At 37.7% G+C, this 21,031-nt stretch overlaps 1 protein-coding gene across 1 annotated transcript; it reads left to right on the forward strand.

Moving 5' to 3' along the window:
- Positions 1-34: 34 nt before the first annotated feature.
- SUCLA2 (succinate-CoA ligase ADP-forming subunit beta) lies at positions 35-20,147 on the forward strand. Its single transcript, XM_054002134.1, has 11 exons — positions 35-168; positions 1,486-1,669; positions 9,926-10,025; positions 10,222-10,384; positions 13,019-13,147; positions 13,568-13,706; positions 15,087-15,248; positions 15,330-15,472; positions 17,791-17,911; positions 18,202-18,290; positions 19,331-20,147. Exons 1-11 carry the CDS (start codon positions 82-84, stop codon positions 19,403-19,405), a joined length of 1,392 nt encoding a protein of 463 aa, XP_053858109.1. The 5' UTR covers positions 35-81; the 3' UTR covers positions 19,406-20,147.
- Positions 20,148-21,031: the final 884 nt, after the last annotated feature.

Genomic DNA, 21,031 nt, shown 5'->3' on the forward strand with positions numbered 1-21,031 from the left:
GAGGCGCTTCCTGGCCCCGCCCCGGCCCGCGAGCGGCGCGTGCGCGCTGCCGGGGGCACCCGAGGGCGAAGGGGCTCGGCCATGGCGGCCTCCATGATCTGCAGCCGGGTGGCGGCCGGGCTGAGGGGCAGCGGCCTCCGTGCCTCGCTGGGGTCCACCGCGGGGAAGGTAGCGGCCGCTCGGGAGCGGGGGTGGGCTGGGCCGGGGCTAAAGCGGGGCCGGGCCGGCTGGGGTCGCGGTCGCTCCCTGCAGAGCGGCGGCGAGAGCAGCGTCCGTCTCGGCGCACTCCCGCCGCCGTCCTGCCCTGCCCTGCCCTGCCCTGTGGATGGCAGCCCGGTGCTCACCTTTGGTGTGCGGCCCCGCAGTTCTTGCTTGTGGCATGTCTTCCTTGCGTGGTTCCTTTTCACTTCCTTTTCAGCGCCCCCGTCCCCTATCTTGCTTGGATATCCCCGTGTTTCCATCTCCGCCGTCACCTTGCTCCTGGGAGGGGTCGGGCTGTGCCAGTTAAACTCTTCTTCCAGCTCGCTCCTCGCCAGCCTCTGCTCTTGGTTCCTGTGGATGCCATTCGGGGGTGTGGGCTTGTTTTTGGCTGTAGCACCCCTGGGAAGCGGTGACGCGAAGGAGTTCGGGAGGCTGCGGTGTGTGACACGGTGTGTGACGCTCGCTGCCACTTTCTCCTTCTGCCCCGGACTGGGGAAGGTCGCCGTGAGTGCCCCTCTCGAGTTTCACGCAGCCTCCTCAGCGCCTCTCCCTTGGGGTCGTGCCAAGGAGAGGACGTCCTGCTTGGAGAAGGAATCCTTTGGAGGCTACATAGGCCCTGGCGATTGGCTAGCTCGAAATGCTGCAGTAAAGCTCCTGTGTCGTCTGCTTGTTTCCTTTATTTGAAGTGAAATGAAGCCTTAAAAATCTAGCTTGTTAGAAACGTCCTAGTTCAGGCTGATTTTGACAGTGCTTTTGCCAGTGGTACATACTAAAAAAATAAAAATAAAAGCAAAAGTTTGTTTTGTATGTAAGTTTTGTATGTAAGTTTTGTATGGAAGTAAGTTTTGTTTGTAATCTTTTTACCTTGAATCTTTTGGTGATCATCCATGTTCATAGATTAGCTGAATTCAGTAGGTTTCTTGCTTTGTGTATAAAATTAAGGTCTTATTTGCATATAGTGAAATACAAAAAATGCAGCAAATGGTTTTTTGCATTTGTTGTTGATTTTTATGTTACAGTGCTTGTCAACTTGTCAGTGCTAGTAGTTTCACCACCTCTTTCCCCCTGCCCAATAAAACCTCACAAAATCAAATACCAGCCCTGATATGAATGACTAATGTGGAAGAGTAGGATTAAATATTCGGGTGTTTGCACTGGAACACTAAAGTATACTTGTTTAATATGTAGACTGGTTTTTTAACCTAAACAAAGAGGGTGGTCTTTCACAACAGTCACATTCTTCTTTTTGTTTTCTTTTTTTTTCTTTTTATTCTTTTCCTTCAGGTGCTTGCTGGAAGTCCAGGAATACTCAACAATCATGGGTTTCAAGTGCAACAACAGCAACAGAGGAGGCTATCACTCCATGAATACCTGAGCATGGGACTGTTGAAGGAGGCTGGCATTTCTGTTCCACATGGAGTGGTTGCCAATACGCCAGATGAAGCTTACAAAATAGCAAAAGAAATAGGTATAATATTAAAGAGAACATATACTAATAGGCATGGGATTGATACAAGGTGTACCTACTTTTTCTGTCTTTCTTGGTGAGATGTTGTTGGAGTTCTGAATGACCTTTTTTTTAAAAGAGCCTTCCCTGTGAAGCAGCTTTCTCGTTAAGAGGGAATAGGTCAGGTATAAATTCTATTAGCTTAGACTAATATAACGAGTTAAACTTCTTGGAGAGTAATAGACTCTACTTTGTGAAAATCCTGGATTTCTTTCTACTTTCAGCAAGGTTAGAGGAAGTCTTGTATGAAGAGTTTCAGTGGTGGTGACAAGATCTCATTTAGAACAGAAGATACAAACCATACTTCTCTTTAAGCTACAAGAGAAGAGTAAAATCCTATTCCTTTGTGAGTGTGCTTTTCTGGCAGAATGCACCTACTTCATACAGGAGGGGAGGACTTTGATGGCTTGTAGTTGTATGCTAAATTTCTGGCTTGCTGATGAAGAAGTATCCAATCTCATTTGCCAGGTGCTTAAATACTTAATTTGGAATTAAGCTTTAATTTTGGACTTGATTTTGCCAATAATTTGCCACGTTACTTACGATCTGTCCTAGTAAAATGTTACTCAATTTGGATTTGATATGGAAGTCAGCTTCTATTCTGTCAGGCATTAGAAGGTGGGGATTTTTTGGTTGGTTGATTGGTTTGTTTGGGGGGTTTTCTTAGTTTTAAGTCTGGGATTTTTTTTTTCCTCCCTGGAAAAACATTAGGCTTGTCACAAAGTTTTAGTGAAGGACATAGGTAGACATATTCCTTTCTCCTATGCAAATGCTCAAATCTCTATCTACCTCCAAAGGGATACATTCATAGTGATTCCTGAGGTTATAGGTTTTGTTGGATTCGTTTCAGTTTCATATAGACATTTAGTGTGAGAAATAAGATCTGAAAAAAATGGTAATTTTTCTTCTGGAGCCAGTTATGCTGCTTTGTAATGTAGAAAAGAATGTCCTAGAAATTCAGGTGTTGTCTGATACCTTCTTTATCTTGTTTCCATTAGAGAGTAAGTGATACAAAATTAGAATAATTTCATTAATATGAAAGGAAGTTGCTAAAATACTTCTGAGAATGGTTTAAACTTCAGAACTTTACCTTCTGTTAAGGGTGAGTTTATAGCATGATCAAAACTTCCCAAATCAGGCATACCCCTTTTCTCTACTTTAATGTCTGCGCAGGTATTGCTGGAGGAAAATGAGAGAACCTTTATCTGTGGCTCTTTAATCAACAGGCCAGAAAATCGTAGGTCAGGGTTCCTTTGTTTTGTTCTTGCTCAGAGAGGGCTCCTCCAGCAGTGTGGGTATGTCTGGCTGCTGGTTTATAGCTCTGTGTCATCCCTGTGACATCATAGGTATGCCTCTTATCTGGGCTGTGGGACTCTGGGCAATTTCTTGGGGATTAAAAGAATGAAGTTGTGAAGTGTGTGAGTTGGCATCCTTTAGTAAAGGAATTCTGGGCTTCTGGTTGTCAGCCAAATACTTCGTTGGAGTTGGTATGTAGTCAATGCTGTGCTTTCTTTAGTACTTGAGATGAGGAAGGGAAAACTTCCCGAAAGAACATGCACTGAAGGAGCTTGAGGTTTTGAGGCATTGCTCAAGCAAGTCCAGAACTCATTCTGAGTGGTGAAATACTATTCTTTGCTCCAATGTTTTGGATTTCTTTGTTTTTGTAGGCATTTAGCTGCTAGCTTTAATTTAGTACTTTAAAAAAAAAATCAACAAAACACAAACCAAAGCAATATCTATCAGAATGAAAAAATTCACTTTTTTGGCCCGCTCATGCATTGTTGATTTTTGTTGTGTTGAAGTAGTTGCCAGGAGATAGGAACCTATTTTTTTCTTTTTATATGCTAAGCTGTTTAATCAAATGTGTGTCTAGACCATTACAAAGACAGTTGGTAATACTCTTTGCTCTGTTTCCCTAGTGCCAATCCACATGTTCCTGGTAAATTTACACAGAGCAGATTTCTGACTAAAGGTTGAGTTTGGCATTGGATTTCTTCCCTTTTGCAAATACTTAACTTAGAAATGGGTAAATTTTTATCCCAACGTATAGCAAATGCAAACTTCTCATTAACAGAGATTATCATAGGTTAGCTGTGGCTGTAGCTAAATCAGTGTTACCTAATCATCTCGCTTAAATTTTGAAAAACAAATGAGCTGATTAAGTTCTGTTCCAAAGCTTTGGTAAGAGACTGCAGCATGGCTTGATTACCTTGAAGTTACGGTTTGCTTTCGCCATGTGTGCATTCCAGCTAGCGCTGTGACCAGTTTTGATTAAGGAGCTGATATGTGTGTGTTATCAAGAACATGACTAATGAACCTAGAGACTGTTTAGTGAACAGATGCTTGATCAGTGTGATAGCAGGTAGCTCAGCAGAACGCACTATTTGAAGTAAACATTGCTGTTTGTTAAGAGACACTTCCATAGGTGCAATGTATTGTTGTATCTCAAGTTTTGATGCTTCCTAATCCCTTCCTCTGGTAACAGTTGAGTGAAAGGCAGTGACATATTGTGTGCTTGCCTGGGGTTTTTTAATAGCATATATTTTGAGTCATGATGATTTGAGAAGTAAGACTTTTTAAGACATTAATATCTTCAAGCCACTTTTGTGTGCTGGTGGTTTTGTTGGGTTTTCAGGTAATGAATCCCACAGTTTTATGTGCATGGCAGACTGTCAAATTTTAGTGAAATATAAAGCTGTATAAAATAGGAGGTGTGGAGAGGATGAGTGTAAAACATTTCACCTTTCTACATCAGAGTTCTTGAAAGGAGACTGAAAGGTCCTGGAATTGAGTCTGCTACTTTTGCTGTTGCGGTTTAAGAGATCCAGTGCAGCTCCATGTCTGTGTGGTTCATAAAGAATGTTCTGTTTTGGTATGCTTTCTACAGAATAGCTCCAGTAATTGGTTTGGCTGTATTCCTGCTGACAGTTGTGTGATTAATATATGATTTTTTTCAGACCTTCTAGAGTTTTTTCAATGTTACTAACATCTTTTAAGTACTTTTCAGTGTTACTTTTCTGTCTGTTGCTTAAACATACAACTTGTATCTGTTAAAAAAGTTTCAAAAAGTAATATGTGAACCTAGGTAGATTTAAAAATATAAGTTTGATCCCAGGCTTGATTTAGTCAGAACTCAAAGCTTAGTACAGTATGTGCAATTATTTTCTAGGTAAAGTGCTTTTCCTAGCTTTTCCTTTATTAGCTCTTCAAAAAACGTATTCCAGGCACGATGGCAAAAAAAGCTGGGATGGTTTTCTCCTTAGTGTGTGCCACACCCACCTTGGCTGTCTGAGTTAAGTTTTTGGGGTTTTCTAGTCTGTGTCAGAGTGAAAACTCATGTTTGTCATACTTTCATTTATGGTATTTTTTTTGTTTGCTATTATCAGTTTTCCTTGTTGGTCAATTATCTGTCTGTGTTCCTGCTGTCTCTCAGGTTGTCTGAAACTCCACAGTGTTTATTCAATTGCTCTAGGATATAGATGATGATCTAAGGTGGCAAACTTAAGCAGAAATCCCCCAGGTGTTAAGAAAGTAATGCAATTATGTTCCTATTTACTTGGTCAAAATCTCTAGATAAACAGCAGTAGTAGTTTAGAAACCAAACATTTACTTACATTCTGGCAAATGTTATTTTTTTGGCATCTGAATCTTACATTGTGCTTCAGCCTTTGCTTTCTTCTGTAGCACTTCACTCCTTTGAAGTTAAAATATCAAAACATATTGTTGATGTTAATTCGTTAATTAAAATAGACTTGTATAACCAGCACATTCAAATTCTGACCTCTGTATTTTAATTGCTTGACTTAAGCTGTTGACGAAACCAAACCTGTCTTGTGAGCTTATAATGAACTTGATGCAGTTGATTAATGTCAGGAAGTATTTCTGTAGAAGATATTTTGTAATAGCAAAACATCTTGTTCAGTCTCCTGACTGGTATGGTCCTTTCAGTGAAAGTATGATGATTCCTGGCACATAATTATTTCAATAGTTATACTTTTGATTTGCCTGCAATGAGTCTTCTAGCACTCAAAAGTTTCAAATGCTGAAAAAAATGTGATTTTGAAGTTAAAATTCCCAATAGCTGTACTTACTAATGAAATGCAGTGTGCTCTGAAGTGATTCTCTGCTTTGTTGACAGAATTAGGGTCAGAATATTATTTATATTGACACTCCTGTTGTTAGTTACAAATCTATATTTTCCTAATGCCAGTAAATACACCTGTATTGTTTAAACTTAATTTTTTTGTATCTGTGCAGCAAGAAAAAATTAGCTTGTGTTATAAATGGAGGGTTACTTTTTCTGGTGCAAGAACTTTGAAACACAAACTGAAGCAAAAGTTACAGGTCTCTGTCTTTCCCCGGATAAGTTTGCAGTTGATTGACACTTGAGTTGCTAACCTGTCACTGCCCTTTATTGTTGTCTGTCTTGTCAGAATAGATTAGGCTTGCATGGTTGTTCTGAAGGTAATACGTGGAAAGCAGTACCTCTGCTGCAGATAGTATTGAGCAGAGAAGTGGCAATTAATGTGATTTGACAAAAGTCAAAATGAAAACTTGTAAAGCAGAACATTTTAATCAGGCCTGTCTGCTGTAATCATTGGACTTTCCACTTGCACGGGAAACTTCAGAGATACAGTGGAACAATGACCCTTCTTGCCTCTTAATAAGCTTATTTGGAGATTGTATTTTACATGGATGTCTTTCTGCTTGCCTGCATGCATTGATCTTTCTCCCAGTTTGAAAGCTTAAATTACAGAAACAGAAATTACTCCTTCTAAAATATAGACATCAGTATTGATAGAAGTGAAGATGGTTTTGTATGCTGACTGTGTAACTCTTTCTCTGTCTAGTTTATAAATGATTGTTGAAGGTGATAACTGTAGTGTTAGTAAATGTATAGATTTTCCTTGTCTTGAACAGATTAATGCTAAGTCAGTGTACTGATTTCAGATGCCTCTTCTCATTGGTATCTGCTCTTAATTTTCTAATTTCCTAGTTTTTTCAGGCTATTGTACTTATATGTGCTTTAGAGCTGACTGCCATTAACATGGAAATGTGATGCTTACCAAATGCTTCTTTAGAGATTTGTGCATTGGCCTTTAGCTTGCTTGCCCGCATGAGTTGTACTGGTGTTCCAGTGCCCTGTGTTGAGGCTTTACAATTTGTTACTGCTGCTGAAAGCTGAAGTCCTGCTCACTGAAGTTCCTGTGTGTGTTCCTGTCACATGGTGCACAAGCCTGCAGAAGCACTGTCTGTCTGCTGGATGAGCTTTTGCCCTCAGGGAATCACTGATATGCTTCAAGGCATGATAGCACAAGTGCTTCTACTGGCACAAGAAGTGAGGCTGGAGTGAAAAGCTGAGGGCTGGAGGCAGGATGGGAATTCTCTGGTGGTGTGTTTGCTGGCATGTGTTTGCTGGGTTATCTGCTCCAGGGCAGAAACTGCTATTTTTCATTGAAACACAAGCCTAGCAGTATTTCAAAGCCACCTAAGCAAAAAACAAGGGCACAACTGTTGATACTGAGTAGAAAACTATGGTAGCTGCTGGTTTCCAGATTTTTTTCCTTGGGTTACTGTGTATCAGCAGTTCTTTGTTGTGTCAGACTGTGTGACAGTGCTGCTGCTGGAGCACTGCAGATGAGGTGTGTGACCAAACACTTCCTCTTGTTTTAAAGTAATTTTCAATAGGAGCTGTGGGATAAAATGTTTATTAAACAGTGGACTTTTCTGCATGATGGGTTATGGTTTTCTTGGGATGTACTATCTTAAGTTTGTTTAATTGCTTGTAAACATAACTGCTCAAATGAACCTTGAACTTGTTTATGCAATCAAGCAGCTAGTTTGCAGTGCTAGAATTTACAGAGCATTAGTAATCTGCTCATTTAATGACTCAGTTGTTGCATAAGGATTAGCACAGTGATGTTACGGCCAAAACTGATTGTGAAAAAATAGAAGTTGTTTTTCTCACACTCTTTTGGATGTCTATATGTTGACAAAATATTATAATGCATCATGGTAACAACATTTTTAAGAAATATCTTCCAGGATCAGGGTAGTGGTGCATGTAGCCCACTACTCTGCCTAAGAACAAAAGAATATTGCCCTATTTAGGGCAATTCTTAGCCTCCCTATTTTCTGCAGTCCATTACTCCTCATTTCCCCTCAGCATTCATATTTTTGTCTGAAGAATATCAGAGACAATACCTCTGCCCAGTTCCTTTTGACTCTTCCATTATTCCTTCATATCTCTTGGCAAGCTTCCTTATATTTTGTGTAAAGAAGGGTCTTTTTTTCTTGCACTTTTTAAACGCTGACTTCCTTGGTAGGTGGCCTTTATTTTTGGCTGGTTTAGAGCAGAAACCAGAATGAATGATGTACATGTAGTCATGTGTTCTTGCTCTGTCTGTCACAGGTAAGGCTGAAGACCATAATCATGTTCTTGCTTTCTTCTCCTTTGATAGATTTAAGGATGTGCTAAGCTCATTTCTTGTAAGGGAATCGCTTAATTTCAGTGATCATCTTAGTTACCAATTTACTTTTATGCCCAGAGCTAGATATGTTCCAGCTGAGATCTTACCAGAACTTTAGTTGGGATCTCATTTGACTTGTTCAGATTCTGGTGTTTGTTGCTAGGAGGGATAATTTACAAAGAAGGTGCCTGTGGGTGAACTTCATGGCTTTTCTGAAAACTTCTCTGTAGTTGCAGCTTTTTATTTATGGACTTAGTGTAGGAAATGGAAAAAAGGCTTTGTACTTAAAGTAATTGCATAAAAGTTGTCATGTGTGACTTCTATAGAGTATGTTAACTTGGTTGCCTGTAAAAAATAGTTATCTTCAGGAACTGAATTAAATATTAGAATCACAAACTTGTAGTAAATCATACTTGATTTGTAGTAAATCATACTTGTATAATATACTTGTAATATACTTACTTTGTAAGTAAATACATACTTGTGTGTTTATAACCTTCATGCCTATTTTGCATGAGAGCTTTAAAATAATGTGTGAATGGAGAGATCTCTTGTTAGGTAGACATTCAAGAAGTAATATCAACAGATAGCTAATTGGGAGGGGTGACTTGAGTCTTCTGCTTATAGCCACCCTAGCTTGTGATACAGTTTGAGTTCCGTTTCACCAGTCCAAACAGGACCTGGGAGAGAATAGGAACCAACACAACTTTTGTGCCTGTCATAACCTTCCTCAGTTTAAGTAGTGGCTAGTTTTGCTTGAGTACTGCAAAATTTTTCTTAAGCATTTCCATGGTTCTCTTTTGACAGCCAAAGGAACAGCAAGTTCTTTTTGGCTTGGAAAGATTGGCTCAGCTGATGGTGGCATGAGAAAAAATGGGATGTGCTGAACAAATGTCAATGGGGGAGTTCTTAACATCTTGCAGTCTAGCTGCTGTCTGTACTCTGTGTAAGCAAACTTGAGTAATAACTCAGAACTTCAGTTTTTTTCTTTTATCACCTTAAATGACTTGATGAACTATTTTTCTTTGTTTTTTGTCTCAGTGACAGTTCAGAGTATCCCAGTTGACTTTTGTTATATTCTCACGCTTTACTTTTTAAACTCAAATACCCAGTTTCCCCTACCTAGAAGAATATTTTGTAAACTATTTTTAAACAGTTAAAGCCAACTAAAGGGCTTACTTTGCCTACCCTTGGAAGAATAGTGGGTTTGTTTAGGCCTCTGACTTTTGCAAAGTACTCAAGCTTATGCCTTAGTGCTGTGCTGGATGGAAGCCAGAGCAGACCTGGCAAGCTGACTTGGGTAAATGGTATAGTTACGTATCATTGCTGGGAGGGTAATGGCTTACAGGTACAGGGTATTTGTAGTTGTTTGAGGAAAACCTTGCATACGGTGTGTCAGATACTCAGTTTCATCTTGTTAATAATCTGTGAGGTGCCAAGAATTTCTTACTGGGTGATTAATCATATGTGACTCCAACACATATTAAAGATGATCAGAACACCAGCATTTCTGGATACTAACTCACCAAAGTTCACAGAACAGCCTAAAGCTGAAAATTGTGGATTATTTGAGATTTTTGGAACTATTTGTATGAATTGCAATATAGTCTTTGATTCACATGGGTGTGTTTTGAATGGTGGGCGTGGAGAAAGTGGGATAGAATTAAAGCAACCTTTGTTATTTTAACTGAAGCAATTTGTTTTATAGTCATTGATGACAATTTTTTTGGGTTTTCTTTTGTTCTAGGTTCAAAGGATATTGTGGTAAAAGCACAGGTCTTAGCTGGTGGTAGAGGAAAAGGAACATTTGAAGGTGGCCTCAAAGGAGGAGTGAAAATAGTTTTTTCGTAAGTTCTTTCTAAATTATCCAACCAAGTGGAAAAATGTCAACGTTTCACATTATGGATTGAACCTACTGCTTTCTTTAAAACCAGGGTTTTAATTATTAACCTTAAAATAACAAAAATTAGATAAGACTTTTTAAATGCTACTTCTGTTTTTACAGCAGTTTCTTTGTCACATTCTGTGCTTCTTTTATTCTAGTCCAGAAGAAGCAAAAGCTGTCTCCTCCCAAATGATTGGAAAGAAGCTGTTTACCAAGCAAACAGGAGAGAAGGGCAGGATATGCAATCAAGTATTTATCTGTGAACGCAGATATCCCAGGAGAGAATACTATTTTGCAATAACAATGGAAAGGTCTTTTCAAGTGAGTAATATTAGAAATAGAAGTAAGCTAATTAACTCGTTACAACTGAATTTAAAAAAATCAGCAAAACTGTTTACTGTTCACTTGTTTTTGAAAATCAGATGTATACAAGCTAAATTTTGTTTTCCAGTGTATCTGATTATATGATTTACTTTGTTTTTAAATGTGGTCAATATGTAATGCTACAGTTTGAATTTACAGAATAATAAATGAGTATTGGTAGCCCCAGCTGAAGTTCAGAGTCACATGGCCAAAGGGGAGATGGGTAGAATAATGGGGTAATTTTCATTTTGGTTTTAATTTGCATTTGCATAACAGATTATACAATTTAGTTTAAAAACACAGCTATATGTGTGCATGTGCATTTACACCCCATTTTTGACTGTCAGAAACAAGATAAGTGACAGTGTTGTGGAAGAGCAAATGGTCCTGCGTAAATCCAACATCCTTTTTCTCCAGTGTGTGAAGGTTCCCAGAGGTGCACTGGTGTGTCCCTTGATTGTGAGAGTGTTTCTTAAACTAATGCTTTCCAGGAAATTGGTAAGAAGATTTGGGCCTAGAGGTCTGTCTTCATATCTTTCAGGAAAATGAAAGCCAGTCTTTTCTGCATATATGGACTGTATGTGTGGGTATGTAGTTTTTTAGGCTACAATTCAAATGTGGTTGCTGAAATGTGTCAGTGTCTTCTGACAGACAAGTGTTCTGTTTGGAGCACAGAACATGAATTGGCAAGTAACTTGAATGAAGCCAGGATTTAGAACAGATCTTAGAACTTTGTTTGCTGAAGTTGAGAAATACTGAGTTTTGTCTGTTCAGATGCTTAAGAGTTTGCAGAGGCACTGGTTTTGGTGATTAGGGGATATTTAAGTATGGATGAAATAATTTTCTGTGGAGGAATGAGAAAACTAGTCTTACTCTTTATTTTTTTTTCTTTTTGATTGCCGTATTAGGAATTAAATATTTGTTCCATTTTCTTCCTCCGTAGTGTTATTTTTGATAGGAAAGTATCAGTTGTGTTGAATTATGTGACTAGGGCGCCTCCATTGTGATGTGTGCTGGAATAGAGAAAGGGAGATTCAAATGTTTCTGTATGCACCACAAGGTGGCGGAAAAATGCTGTAAATGAACACATTTCAGACTTAAAATTGTGTAAGCAATAAGCAGCGATGCTTATGGAAATAAAATTTACTGTAACTGATTGTAGCAAATTAGATGAAGAAAGGAAACTTATTTTCATGGCTTGTTCTTGCTCTTGTATAAATCTTACTAGCATATATTGATCATACTGTGTGGGTTGTTGCCTTTTGATAGGGATGTGCTTTGTTTTTACTGTGACTTTATAAGTCATGTTTTTAGATGTGCTTGTAATTACTATAACTTGTATAGGATGCTTAGGATGAGGAAATGCCTTTCAAAAGAAGGAAGTGTGAAGGTTGAATAGCACACACTGTTTATTCCTGATGTTGTTGCCAACATCTTCCTTTAAGGAGGGGAAAAATGATTAAAATAGTCAGCTGAAACGGGAACTTTATGACTTGGATATTATTCGCCAACAGGGGTTTGTGTTTTAAGCAAAACTGTTCACATTGGTCAATTCTATGGAACGATGAGTTATTTTATGATCAGTTTGTAGCTTACTGACAGTTCAAGATAAGAATATCCAAAAATGTTCATTGAGTTGAACATTGCTATTAGATGCAGGATAATTTGCAAGCTGTGTATTTCCATTTGGAAGGATGGTAATGGGAGGGGAGTGGTGTAGTTATTAAGCACGTTCTGTGAACCAGGGTCACATTTTCTATAATTAATTGTCAGCAGTTTTAAGGCTGTTTAATCTTTCAGTTCTGCTGATAGGAAATGCTGCCTTAGTACACCCATGGCCATAATCCATGCATGGGTGATGATAAGGGAAGGTTGGTTGAAGGGATCCAAGTATGTCTTTACTGTGAACTGGAGGAGAGATTTTTAGGTTCCATGGTAGTGAGTCCTTCATGTTTTTGTTGAGATTTGGCTTTTTTAAAAATAAACTCAGCTGCAAATGCTGTCAATTCTGGTTTCTTAATTTCTTTTGTTAATGAATAATTGAGTGCTGTTTTGTTTTGCTATGACTTACTTTCAGTGAAGGCTTTAGTTACTGGACATTGTGATCCTACTGAACAGGTATGGTTTGCAGTAATTTATCACTAAGTTCTGTACACCTCCATATGTCCTTGGGGTTGGAGCATGGCAGAATGAACGAATGAGTGCCTGATATTTGATCTCTGTGTAGGAGTGAGTGAAGAAGGTGGAGGTGAGAACGTAGTTACGCTTTCTCTGATGACACCTAAAAGATAAAATGTATGTGATTATGAAGTTGAACCTTTCTATCAAAATTTAAACATAATATGTTGGTGTTCATTGTTTTGCTGCTGCTTTACAGAGGAAATTTTTCCTTGTTAAAAGAAAGTGGACCTGACATACACTTTAACATTTGGAAAGTATTGTTAAAAGGTTTTATAGGGAGGTATTGAATAGCTACACTAATTTTTTCAATGAAAAAGGTTTTATTGCTGTGAGGTATCTTATGGGAAGAGTTAAGTTTCAATTGTGTGGTATCAAATTACTTATGCTTTTTTTTTTCCCTTTTTGTTCTAGGGTCCTGTGCTGATAGGCAGTTCTCATGGTGGTGTTAATATTGAAGATGTTGCTGCAGAGAATCCTGAGGCGATAATTAAGGAACCCATCGATATAGTAGAAGGCATAAAAAAGGAACAAGCTGTTAGGGTAATTGTTAATGTGGGAAAGTACACATTAGTGAGGATGGGAAAGTTGCTTCTAATTTTAATAAAGGGTGTGTGTATTCAACCTGCTCAGTTGTCTTAAATCCTTATTTGAAACAAATTTGAACTAGATATTTAAGTATTTTCAGGTGAATCAGTGTAAATCCAACTGCATGGCAGTACTTTATCTAGCTTTTATACAGCTGTGCAAAGGAATAGCATGATAAATTTTTATTAGCTCTTTTTTAGGGTAAGTACAGTGTTCTATATTGAAAACAATCTGTTCAAACCAAAGAGTGAGTTTGTTCTTTTTTCCCCAGTAGACAGGGCAGGTTCTGCATCTACAAATCCAAATGACATTGAAATAGTAGCTAAACTGAGACATCCTAACATGAATTAACAATAACCATTCTTTTACTTTCAGCTTGCCCAGAAAATGGGATTTCCTCCTAATCTGGTGGATGAAGCAGCTGAAAATATGATCAAATTATATAATCTCTTTCTAAAATATGATGCTACCATGATAGAAATAAATCCTATGGTGGAAGATGCATCAGGAGTTGGTAATGCTTCTTATTCGTACTCTTCTTGTAACACCTTGACATTTTTGTAAATCTAGGTTGCTTCACATTGCTAAAACTTCAGCTGTATACAGCAAGAGGAGTTAGTATTAACATGGTATGTTGAAAAAAATTTAATAAAGCAGATAAATTTGAGAATCTAAATATAGTAGGAATCTGCTCTTAATTGCTAAGTGTGATCTTAAGTGTAAGTAATTTCCTTTTGTAATTTTTGATTTTTTAATAAAGAGCACAGCTACCCAGGATAAGGCAGTCCTGGAAATCAGGTCTTTCAAAATTCATAAATTGCAACTTGAGCCACCGCATGTATCCAAAATTGGTACTGTGATGGTAACCAGAATAGTAGCAACTACAAGAAATCTCCTGCCTTTATGACTCAGGCATTAGAATAGCTGATGGAGTGTGATCTATGGAAAGACTGTAGGGGTTTAAGTAATATCTTGATGTTTATGAGGTTTTTAGCATATCCAATTGCAGAATAGTTATTTAATGTTCAATCACAGCCAATTCCACTCTACAAAAAAATAAGCCTGTAGAGAATATTTGTGCTTGAACTCAGATACAACAGTTTGAAATTTAAATATGAATGTACCTCTTTCATCAAAGTGTTCATTATTACTGTCACTGGGGGGGGGGTTTGGTGTGTTTTTTTTTTTAATAATACTTAAGTGATCAATATAGAGCAGTCTTTTCTGTCTGTTTCTTGTGCCTTGTTATTTTTATATTATTTTCACTGAGGGATAGAAATGAAGTTGATAGGATGATACAATGATACGATGTTAGTTCTGATGTAAAGAATACTGTAGATTTTCTGCTTGCTAAATCTTAAGTAAATTTACTTCTGTGTATTTTTTCCTAACATTTTATTTTCCAACTCAGGCACTTTTTCATCATGTTTCTGTGTGCTTACTGTCATGCACACATTATATATGTTTATTCTAAAAGCAAAAACTAAGACGGATTAAAAAAAACTCAAATCAGAGACCTTCTTTAAGGATTAGTTTTATGTTAATTACTTGTGGTGCATTCCCCCCCATTCTTTTCCAGGCTGCAGTGTGATCAGAGAAAACATAATTTGTTCAGATTTATCAAACAGCTTGTTGTAAGCTTTTTGGGTTTAGAGTGTCTCAAGAAATAGTTATCTTCCCTTTTTGTGCATAACTGATTATATGGGGAAACTGGAGAGAATCTTGTATTTATTGACAGTGGTATATGTGTCTTTTTAGCAAAACTTTGTGTTTGGCCTGCATGACCTAGCTGCCATTTTTGACTTAACATACTTTAACACATTCATGTAACATTTGAATTGTTACTATAATATTAAATGATGGTAAGTAATGGTGGGTTTTTTTTCCCTTTCAGTGATGTGTATGGATGCAAAGATAAACTTTGATAGCAATTCAGCCTATCGTCAGAAGAAGATCTTTGATATGCAGGATTGGACACAGGAAGACCAAAGAGACAAGGATGCAGCAAAAGCAGATCTCAACTATATAGGGTTGGATGGAAACATAGGCTGCTTAGGTATGTACTATTTAATGAATTTTAAATGACCTAATGGATTTATAAACGGAATTCCTAAATGTTATCTTTATTCTCATATAGTCAATGGTGCTGGTTTAGCTATGGCCACAATGGATATAATTAAACTTCACGGCGGAACTCCAGCAAACTTCCTTGATGTTGGTGGTGGTGCTACAGCGCAGCAAGTGACAGAAGCCTTTAAGCTTATTACCTCTGATAAAAAGGTGAGGGAAGAGTTGGCATATCAAGGTCCTACACAGTGGTAAGACAGGCTGTGATTTGGAAGACAATGCTTAGTGCATGTTCTCCAGAAAACATGTTTTTATAAGCACAGAACTAGAAAGAAAGGAGATGGAAACCTTAGCTTCATCTTGGTGCAGATGAAGGAGGCCTAATAATATATGGATTTTTTTTTTACCTTTTTAAATAATAGGGGTTTTGGCTGTGTACTGAGTAGACAGTTTTGTGTCTGCTGGTTGAAGTTACAGCTGTATTTTAATATTTCCAGAAATCTTGGGGTCAGAAACTCCCACTGTCTGCTATTTAAACAGGAAGTGGTATTCAGTTGGCTTTCCAGTTTTGTTTTTCTTTTGGATGAGTTTTACAGCTGGGTCTGTGTTTTGCGTAGAGATGAATATTTGCTGTGCTGTGCACAAACAAGTTTCTAAGGTACTGGTTATATGTAATGTAAGATAAAATAACTGTGTAAGGGGCTTGGAAGGGCTTTAATGTTTATCCTATTAAAAATTTATCAGAAGTGCTTCAATATTATTAAAATAATACATTGGTTGAAACTGGAGGAAGAGCTTTTCTACAAAAATAATGTGAAGGCTGGATTGATGGTCTACATAGAGATGCTTATCCCAAGGGGAACTTGGCAGTTTGGGGCTTTTTAAAAATAAAGAAAACTATTTTAAAAGGGGTAGCTTTAAAAGGTGGGAATGACTTGCGAGACCTGCTAATGATATGCTGCTACTTTTGCACGACAATTTTATGTACCACTTCCTCATCTTTGGAAAGGTCCAGAAACAAATAGTGAGTGATATTCCAGAGGAGCTTAGTCTCTTTCTTGTTGGAAAGACTTATTATTAAATGCAGGGTCTGTAACATGCTCCAGGAGTGTTACAGAATCATTTAATCATTTAGATTGGAAAAGACATTTAAATTGAGTCCAACCATAAATCTAACATTGCCCAGTCCTGCACTTCAACCATGTCTCTAAGCACCCCATCTACAAGTCTTAAAGACCTTCAGGGTTTGTGACTCAGCCACTTCCTTGCCAGCCTGTGCCAATGATTAACAACCCTTGTGGTGAAGAAATTTTTCCCAATATCCAATCTAAAACTCCCCTGGTGCAACTTGAAGCCATTTCCTCTTATCTTAATGCTTGTTACTTGGGAGGAGGGAGAACCCCACCTTGCTACATCCTTTCAGGCAATTGTAGAGAGTGGTAAGGTCCCCCCTGAGCCTTCTTTTTCTCCAGGCTAAACACCCCAGCTCCATCAGCACATCCTCATAAGCCTTGTTCTTTCTTCACATTTTTCCAGCAAATTGAGGGAGCAATGAGGGACAGAGTCACAGAGCGCCCGAATTACAGAGAGAAGAGAAGAAACAAGGAAGAATCTGAGGGTTGCTGATTTGAGAAAAGTTTTTGCAATGCAAATTCTCTGCTGATGTGTGGACAGAGGGTGTCCAAACAGACTTCTTAAGACAGCTTTTCCTTTCTGCTTTCTTTCAGTTGCTCACTATTTTATTAAAAAACAATTACTATAGCTGAGATTCCTGTTGCTGAAAATCAAAGAGCAGTGCAGCCCACTGGTGTCACAGACTGCGCTCAGGGTTCAGTTCAGGGCTTGTTTGGAACAGCCTTCTGAGGTGCCAGTCTAAGTTGTCCATTAGGAGGAGGAGGAAGAACAATGCTGCACAGACGAGCTAGTCTAAGTGCAACATCATGGGAACCAAGTTACTGTTCATGAACCAGTCGCACAGGAATGTTTTGTCTTGTCAAGTTTGTTCTGTTGTCTAAGGCTATCTACCCATTTTGATTCCTGCTTTGTTTCATCTTTCATCTTTGACCATGGTTCTTTTTACCCTTCCTTTCTACCACTGCCACTTCCTTTCTGTTCCCTTAACTGTTGGCTTAATCCTCCTGAATAAAATGTATTTCAAATAGCTTATCTCTAAGCATGCTGGCTTTTCGGTAAACTCTGTAAGCAGGGTCTTGTGTATGAATTTTTAAAATTTCCTGTTTTCAGTATGTGGAGTTACTGGTGTGGGGGTACCTCTGATGGAGTACTGTTAGCAATGGAAAGATAAATAGTTGACAAATGCAGTTTTCTGAAGTAACTGCTCTCTTGTATGTGGCTCTGCAGAACTGTACTTTGGTTGCTGATGTTCTGTAGAACAGAAGTGGTCTGTCTTTTGCAGAGTCCCTTGATACAATTAAAGAGCTTGAATTACCCTTAGAGTGAAGGCTGTATGCTACTTTCATCTGATGTGTCTCTGGCCATTTTCAATGTGAATATTGTCATTGATTCTGTAGGTACTGGCTATTCTGGTGAATATTTTTGGTGGCATTATGAGATGTGATGTTATAGCACAAGGCATTGTTACGGCAGTAAAGGATTTGGAGCTCAAAGTTCCTATTGTGGTACGGTTGCAAGGTGAGTGTGCTTCACATATATTTTAATATATTTCTCTCTAATTGACAGGTGTCATTGAGCTTATATACTGTATAGCAAGCTGCCTGTGAGTTGAAGTCAATGGAGAAATAAGGCAAAGCTTGAATTTAGATGGTGAGGATTGGAAAGTTAATAAAAGAGACTTCCTGCTTTTTAACTGCTAATGTCGTTGTCTAGATTTATTCACTAACTTTAGGAACAGGCTTCCTAGAAATATGAGACTAGTAGCGTTCTCCTGTTCAATAAGAGTGGCATTTTATCTGTTTCTGAAGGTACACGAGTTGATGATGCTAAAGCTTTAATAACAGCTAGTGGGCTCAAAATCCTTGCGTGTGATGACTTGGATGAAGCTGCAAAAATGGTAAGATAGCTGGTTATGAATATTCTTTTCAGAACATAGCATCTGTTGCAGAGTATTGAAAAGTTGAAACTCCATTCAATCAGCTACAGGTAGCTTAGGATAAATCCCAGTGCCAGTTACTACCAGTGCCTGAATCAAATATTTTACGAGTTAGTAAGTGCATAATTTGTCTGGGAAACAATGATGCAGTCAGAAGCTATTAAACCCCACAAACCAAAACCAGATCAATTATCAGGTCAGCCACTCCCCTTGGTGGGGGAATGGTTAAGACATTAGCTTTATTAATTGAGAGAAAATACCTTAATTGAGGTGGCTGAAAAATACGATGTAATGCTGTTTTTTTATCAACCACTGTATTTCAGTGTGCATGATTGAAACTATAGTTGATCATGATGTGGCCTCGTAAGATAACTAGATATTCAAATGCACTGTTCAGAGGCACTGATTTGTGTGTGTTGCTTTGTTTTGTTTGTGGAAAAGAAAATTGTACTAGAAATGTATAGCAAAAAAGTTAGAAGATACCTGGTGGATTTTGTGTCATGGGGAAATTTACGGATTTTTTTTTTCCCAAAGAACCACTTACTCTGTTATAACATTTCATTCTAAGCAGGAAATAATTCAGAGAAATTTAGAGTCATTATGCAGGAGAAGATGAGGCTCCTTAAGGTATCAAAATAAGATCCAGAAGTGCTTGCAAAAAAAACTCAGAGGAGAAATAGCTTCTAGATATATAGAATGTCTTGTGAGTTGCCATCTCAACACCCCTCAAAATAACAAGGTGGCACATAAAATTTAAAACTTAGCATTTTATCAATATACTTTGTTATAAATGAGAAGCAGACTTGTTTAACTCCATGAGATGTTTTCTAGAAGACTTGATTATCTTTCATTTAAAAGTGATTAAGAAGTACTGAGCTAAATAGTAATCCCCTCTGATACCTTACTGATGATTCCCTGGTATTATTTTGTTTAAAAAGATTGATCCAGTTCAGTCAAGTTCTGATTGCTTTGAAATTAAGTTTTTGTTCTCTGTTTTTCAGGTGGTGAAGCTGTCTGAAATAGTAAGCTTAGCAAAACAAGCTCATGTGGATGTTAAATTTCAGTTGCCAATTTGATTTGGGAAGTGTCATGCCAGTGTCTAACTTGTTCTCTGAAATACTGTGTTCTGTGGGAAATTTTTAATTTTTTTTTTTTGTGTGGAGGTTTTGATTGACAGGCGCACAAACTGAAGCATCTGATCTTTAATGTTAACAGTCAGAATGGTCAGAATTCTTGTAAAAGTGTGTATTGCTGATATTTAGTCTTTCTTAGTTGTTATTCTCAAGCCTCCAGCTTCTGCTGCAGAATGTCACTTGCAATATACTTCTGCGTTGTCCAAAGTAAAGCTTCTGGTTGAAAAAATAATTATTCTGAATAAATTTTGAAGTTACTTTACTTGTAAATTTGTATTAGCCTTGTTTAAAAGTAAATATGACTGAATTATCTAGTTGTTCATGTGGAAAAATGTATTGAAACGGTATTTTATGTTGGAGACATTTGTACTTAGCAGTATAATGGACATGAGCAAACCAATCATTATTTATGAACAGATGCATTTGAACTGATCAGAAATATTTTTAGAAGTCCTTCATTGAAGTGGCTGGTAACTCTTCTGGACAACGTGTTAAATCACTACAAAATATACTGTAGCACTTATATTTTCACAGTTTCTGGTCCTCATGAAAAAGCATTGTGTAGTTTTATATACAAACAAGCATTTACCAAGCTTCAAGGAGACAGGATAAATAGAGAATTAAAATGTCTATTGTACATCGCTAATAAAATTGTACATTAATAAAATTTCTCCCAAAACTTTAACTGTCTTTCTTTTATATGTTGCCATTTTGATTAATTGCATATAGCCAGGGATTAAGCCCTCATTTAAGACAGAAAACTGAAACCTTTTTGGGAATAAAGTTGTAGTGCCACATTTGTTAATTGTTTTCCTCTCTGAAGTGCACTGTGTGATTACAACCACATGAATTCATGTTGAAAAACTTGGACAGATATCATGCATGTAATATCTTGCTAAAATATAAACTCATCTCTGCACAAATAAATATGCAGGAAATTGTTGCTTCTTAGGGAAATACTGCTTCTACTAATGAATAACCATTAATTTTTGTCACTTTACTTTCACATTACACTGAACTTGGAACTTGGATGACAATCCATTTACTGTTTAGTTTCCAAATGAGCACTTATTTTTTGTTTGTATTTTGTAGGCTTCTTTGTTTGAAATGTTATTTTCTTGGCTAATGACAGTGTCGTTTTATCTGGAAATAATGAAGCTACCTCTGTGGTGGGAATTCAGAATGGGAAATCATACAGTTATGAGCTAAGGACTTAAAAGGATTACATGAAATGTGGGAAAATCAATCGTGTTGTTATGAAGAAGTGGGGTATTAAATGAAAAAACTTTATACTAGCATGGTGTATTTCAGTAATCTTTTGGCAGTAGTAAAGAAAATCAGCAGCAGTTAAAGTCTCTCCAAATTTAAACTGGATTATTTGTGATCCTAGCTGTTCTCTCACTGAATATTGTGTGTTGTTGATCCAGCATGCAAAATTTGGCTTGTGGATGTGCTTGGAATTCCTTTTATTCAGTTGCCTTGAATTGAATTGCAGAGATGACTGCAATTCAAACTGTAGTTTGAATACATCTGTTAAGCATTGCATGAAGGTGCAAATAATGCATTTCA

The sequence above is a fragment of the Vidua macroura genome, chromosome 2 (assembly GCF_024509145.1).
Source record: "Vidua macroura isolate BioBank_ID:100142 chromosome 2, ASM2450914v1, whole genome shotgun sequence".
Taxonomy (NCBI): Eukaryota; Metazoa; Chordata; class Aves; order Passeriformes; family Viduidae; genus Vidua; species Vidua macroura.

What these genes read in the sequence shown, in the direction of transcription:
- SUCLA2 (XM_054002134.1), top strand. Translation starts at nt 82, where the DNA reads ATGGCGGCCTCCATGATCTGCAGCCGGGTGGCGGCCGGGCTGAGGGGC. An exon ending in GGAAGATGCATCAGGAGTTG is followed by an intron (nt 13,707 to 15,086) that starts GTAATGCTTCTT and finishes TTTCCCTTTCAG; the next exon opens with TGATGTGTATGGATGCAAAG. An exon ending in TATTGTGGTACGGTTGCAAG is followed by an intron (nt 17,912 to 18,201) that starts GTGAGTGTGCTT and finishes CTGTTTCTGAAG; the next exon opens with GTACACGAGTTGATGATGCT.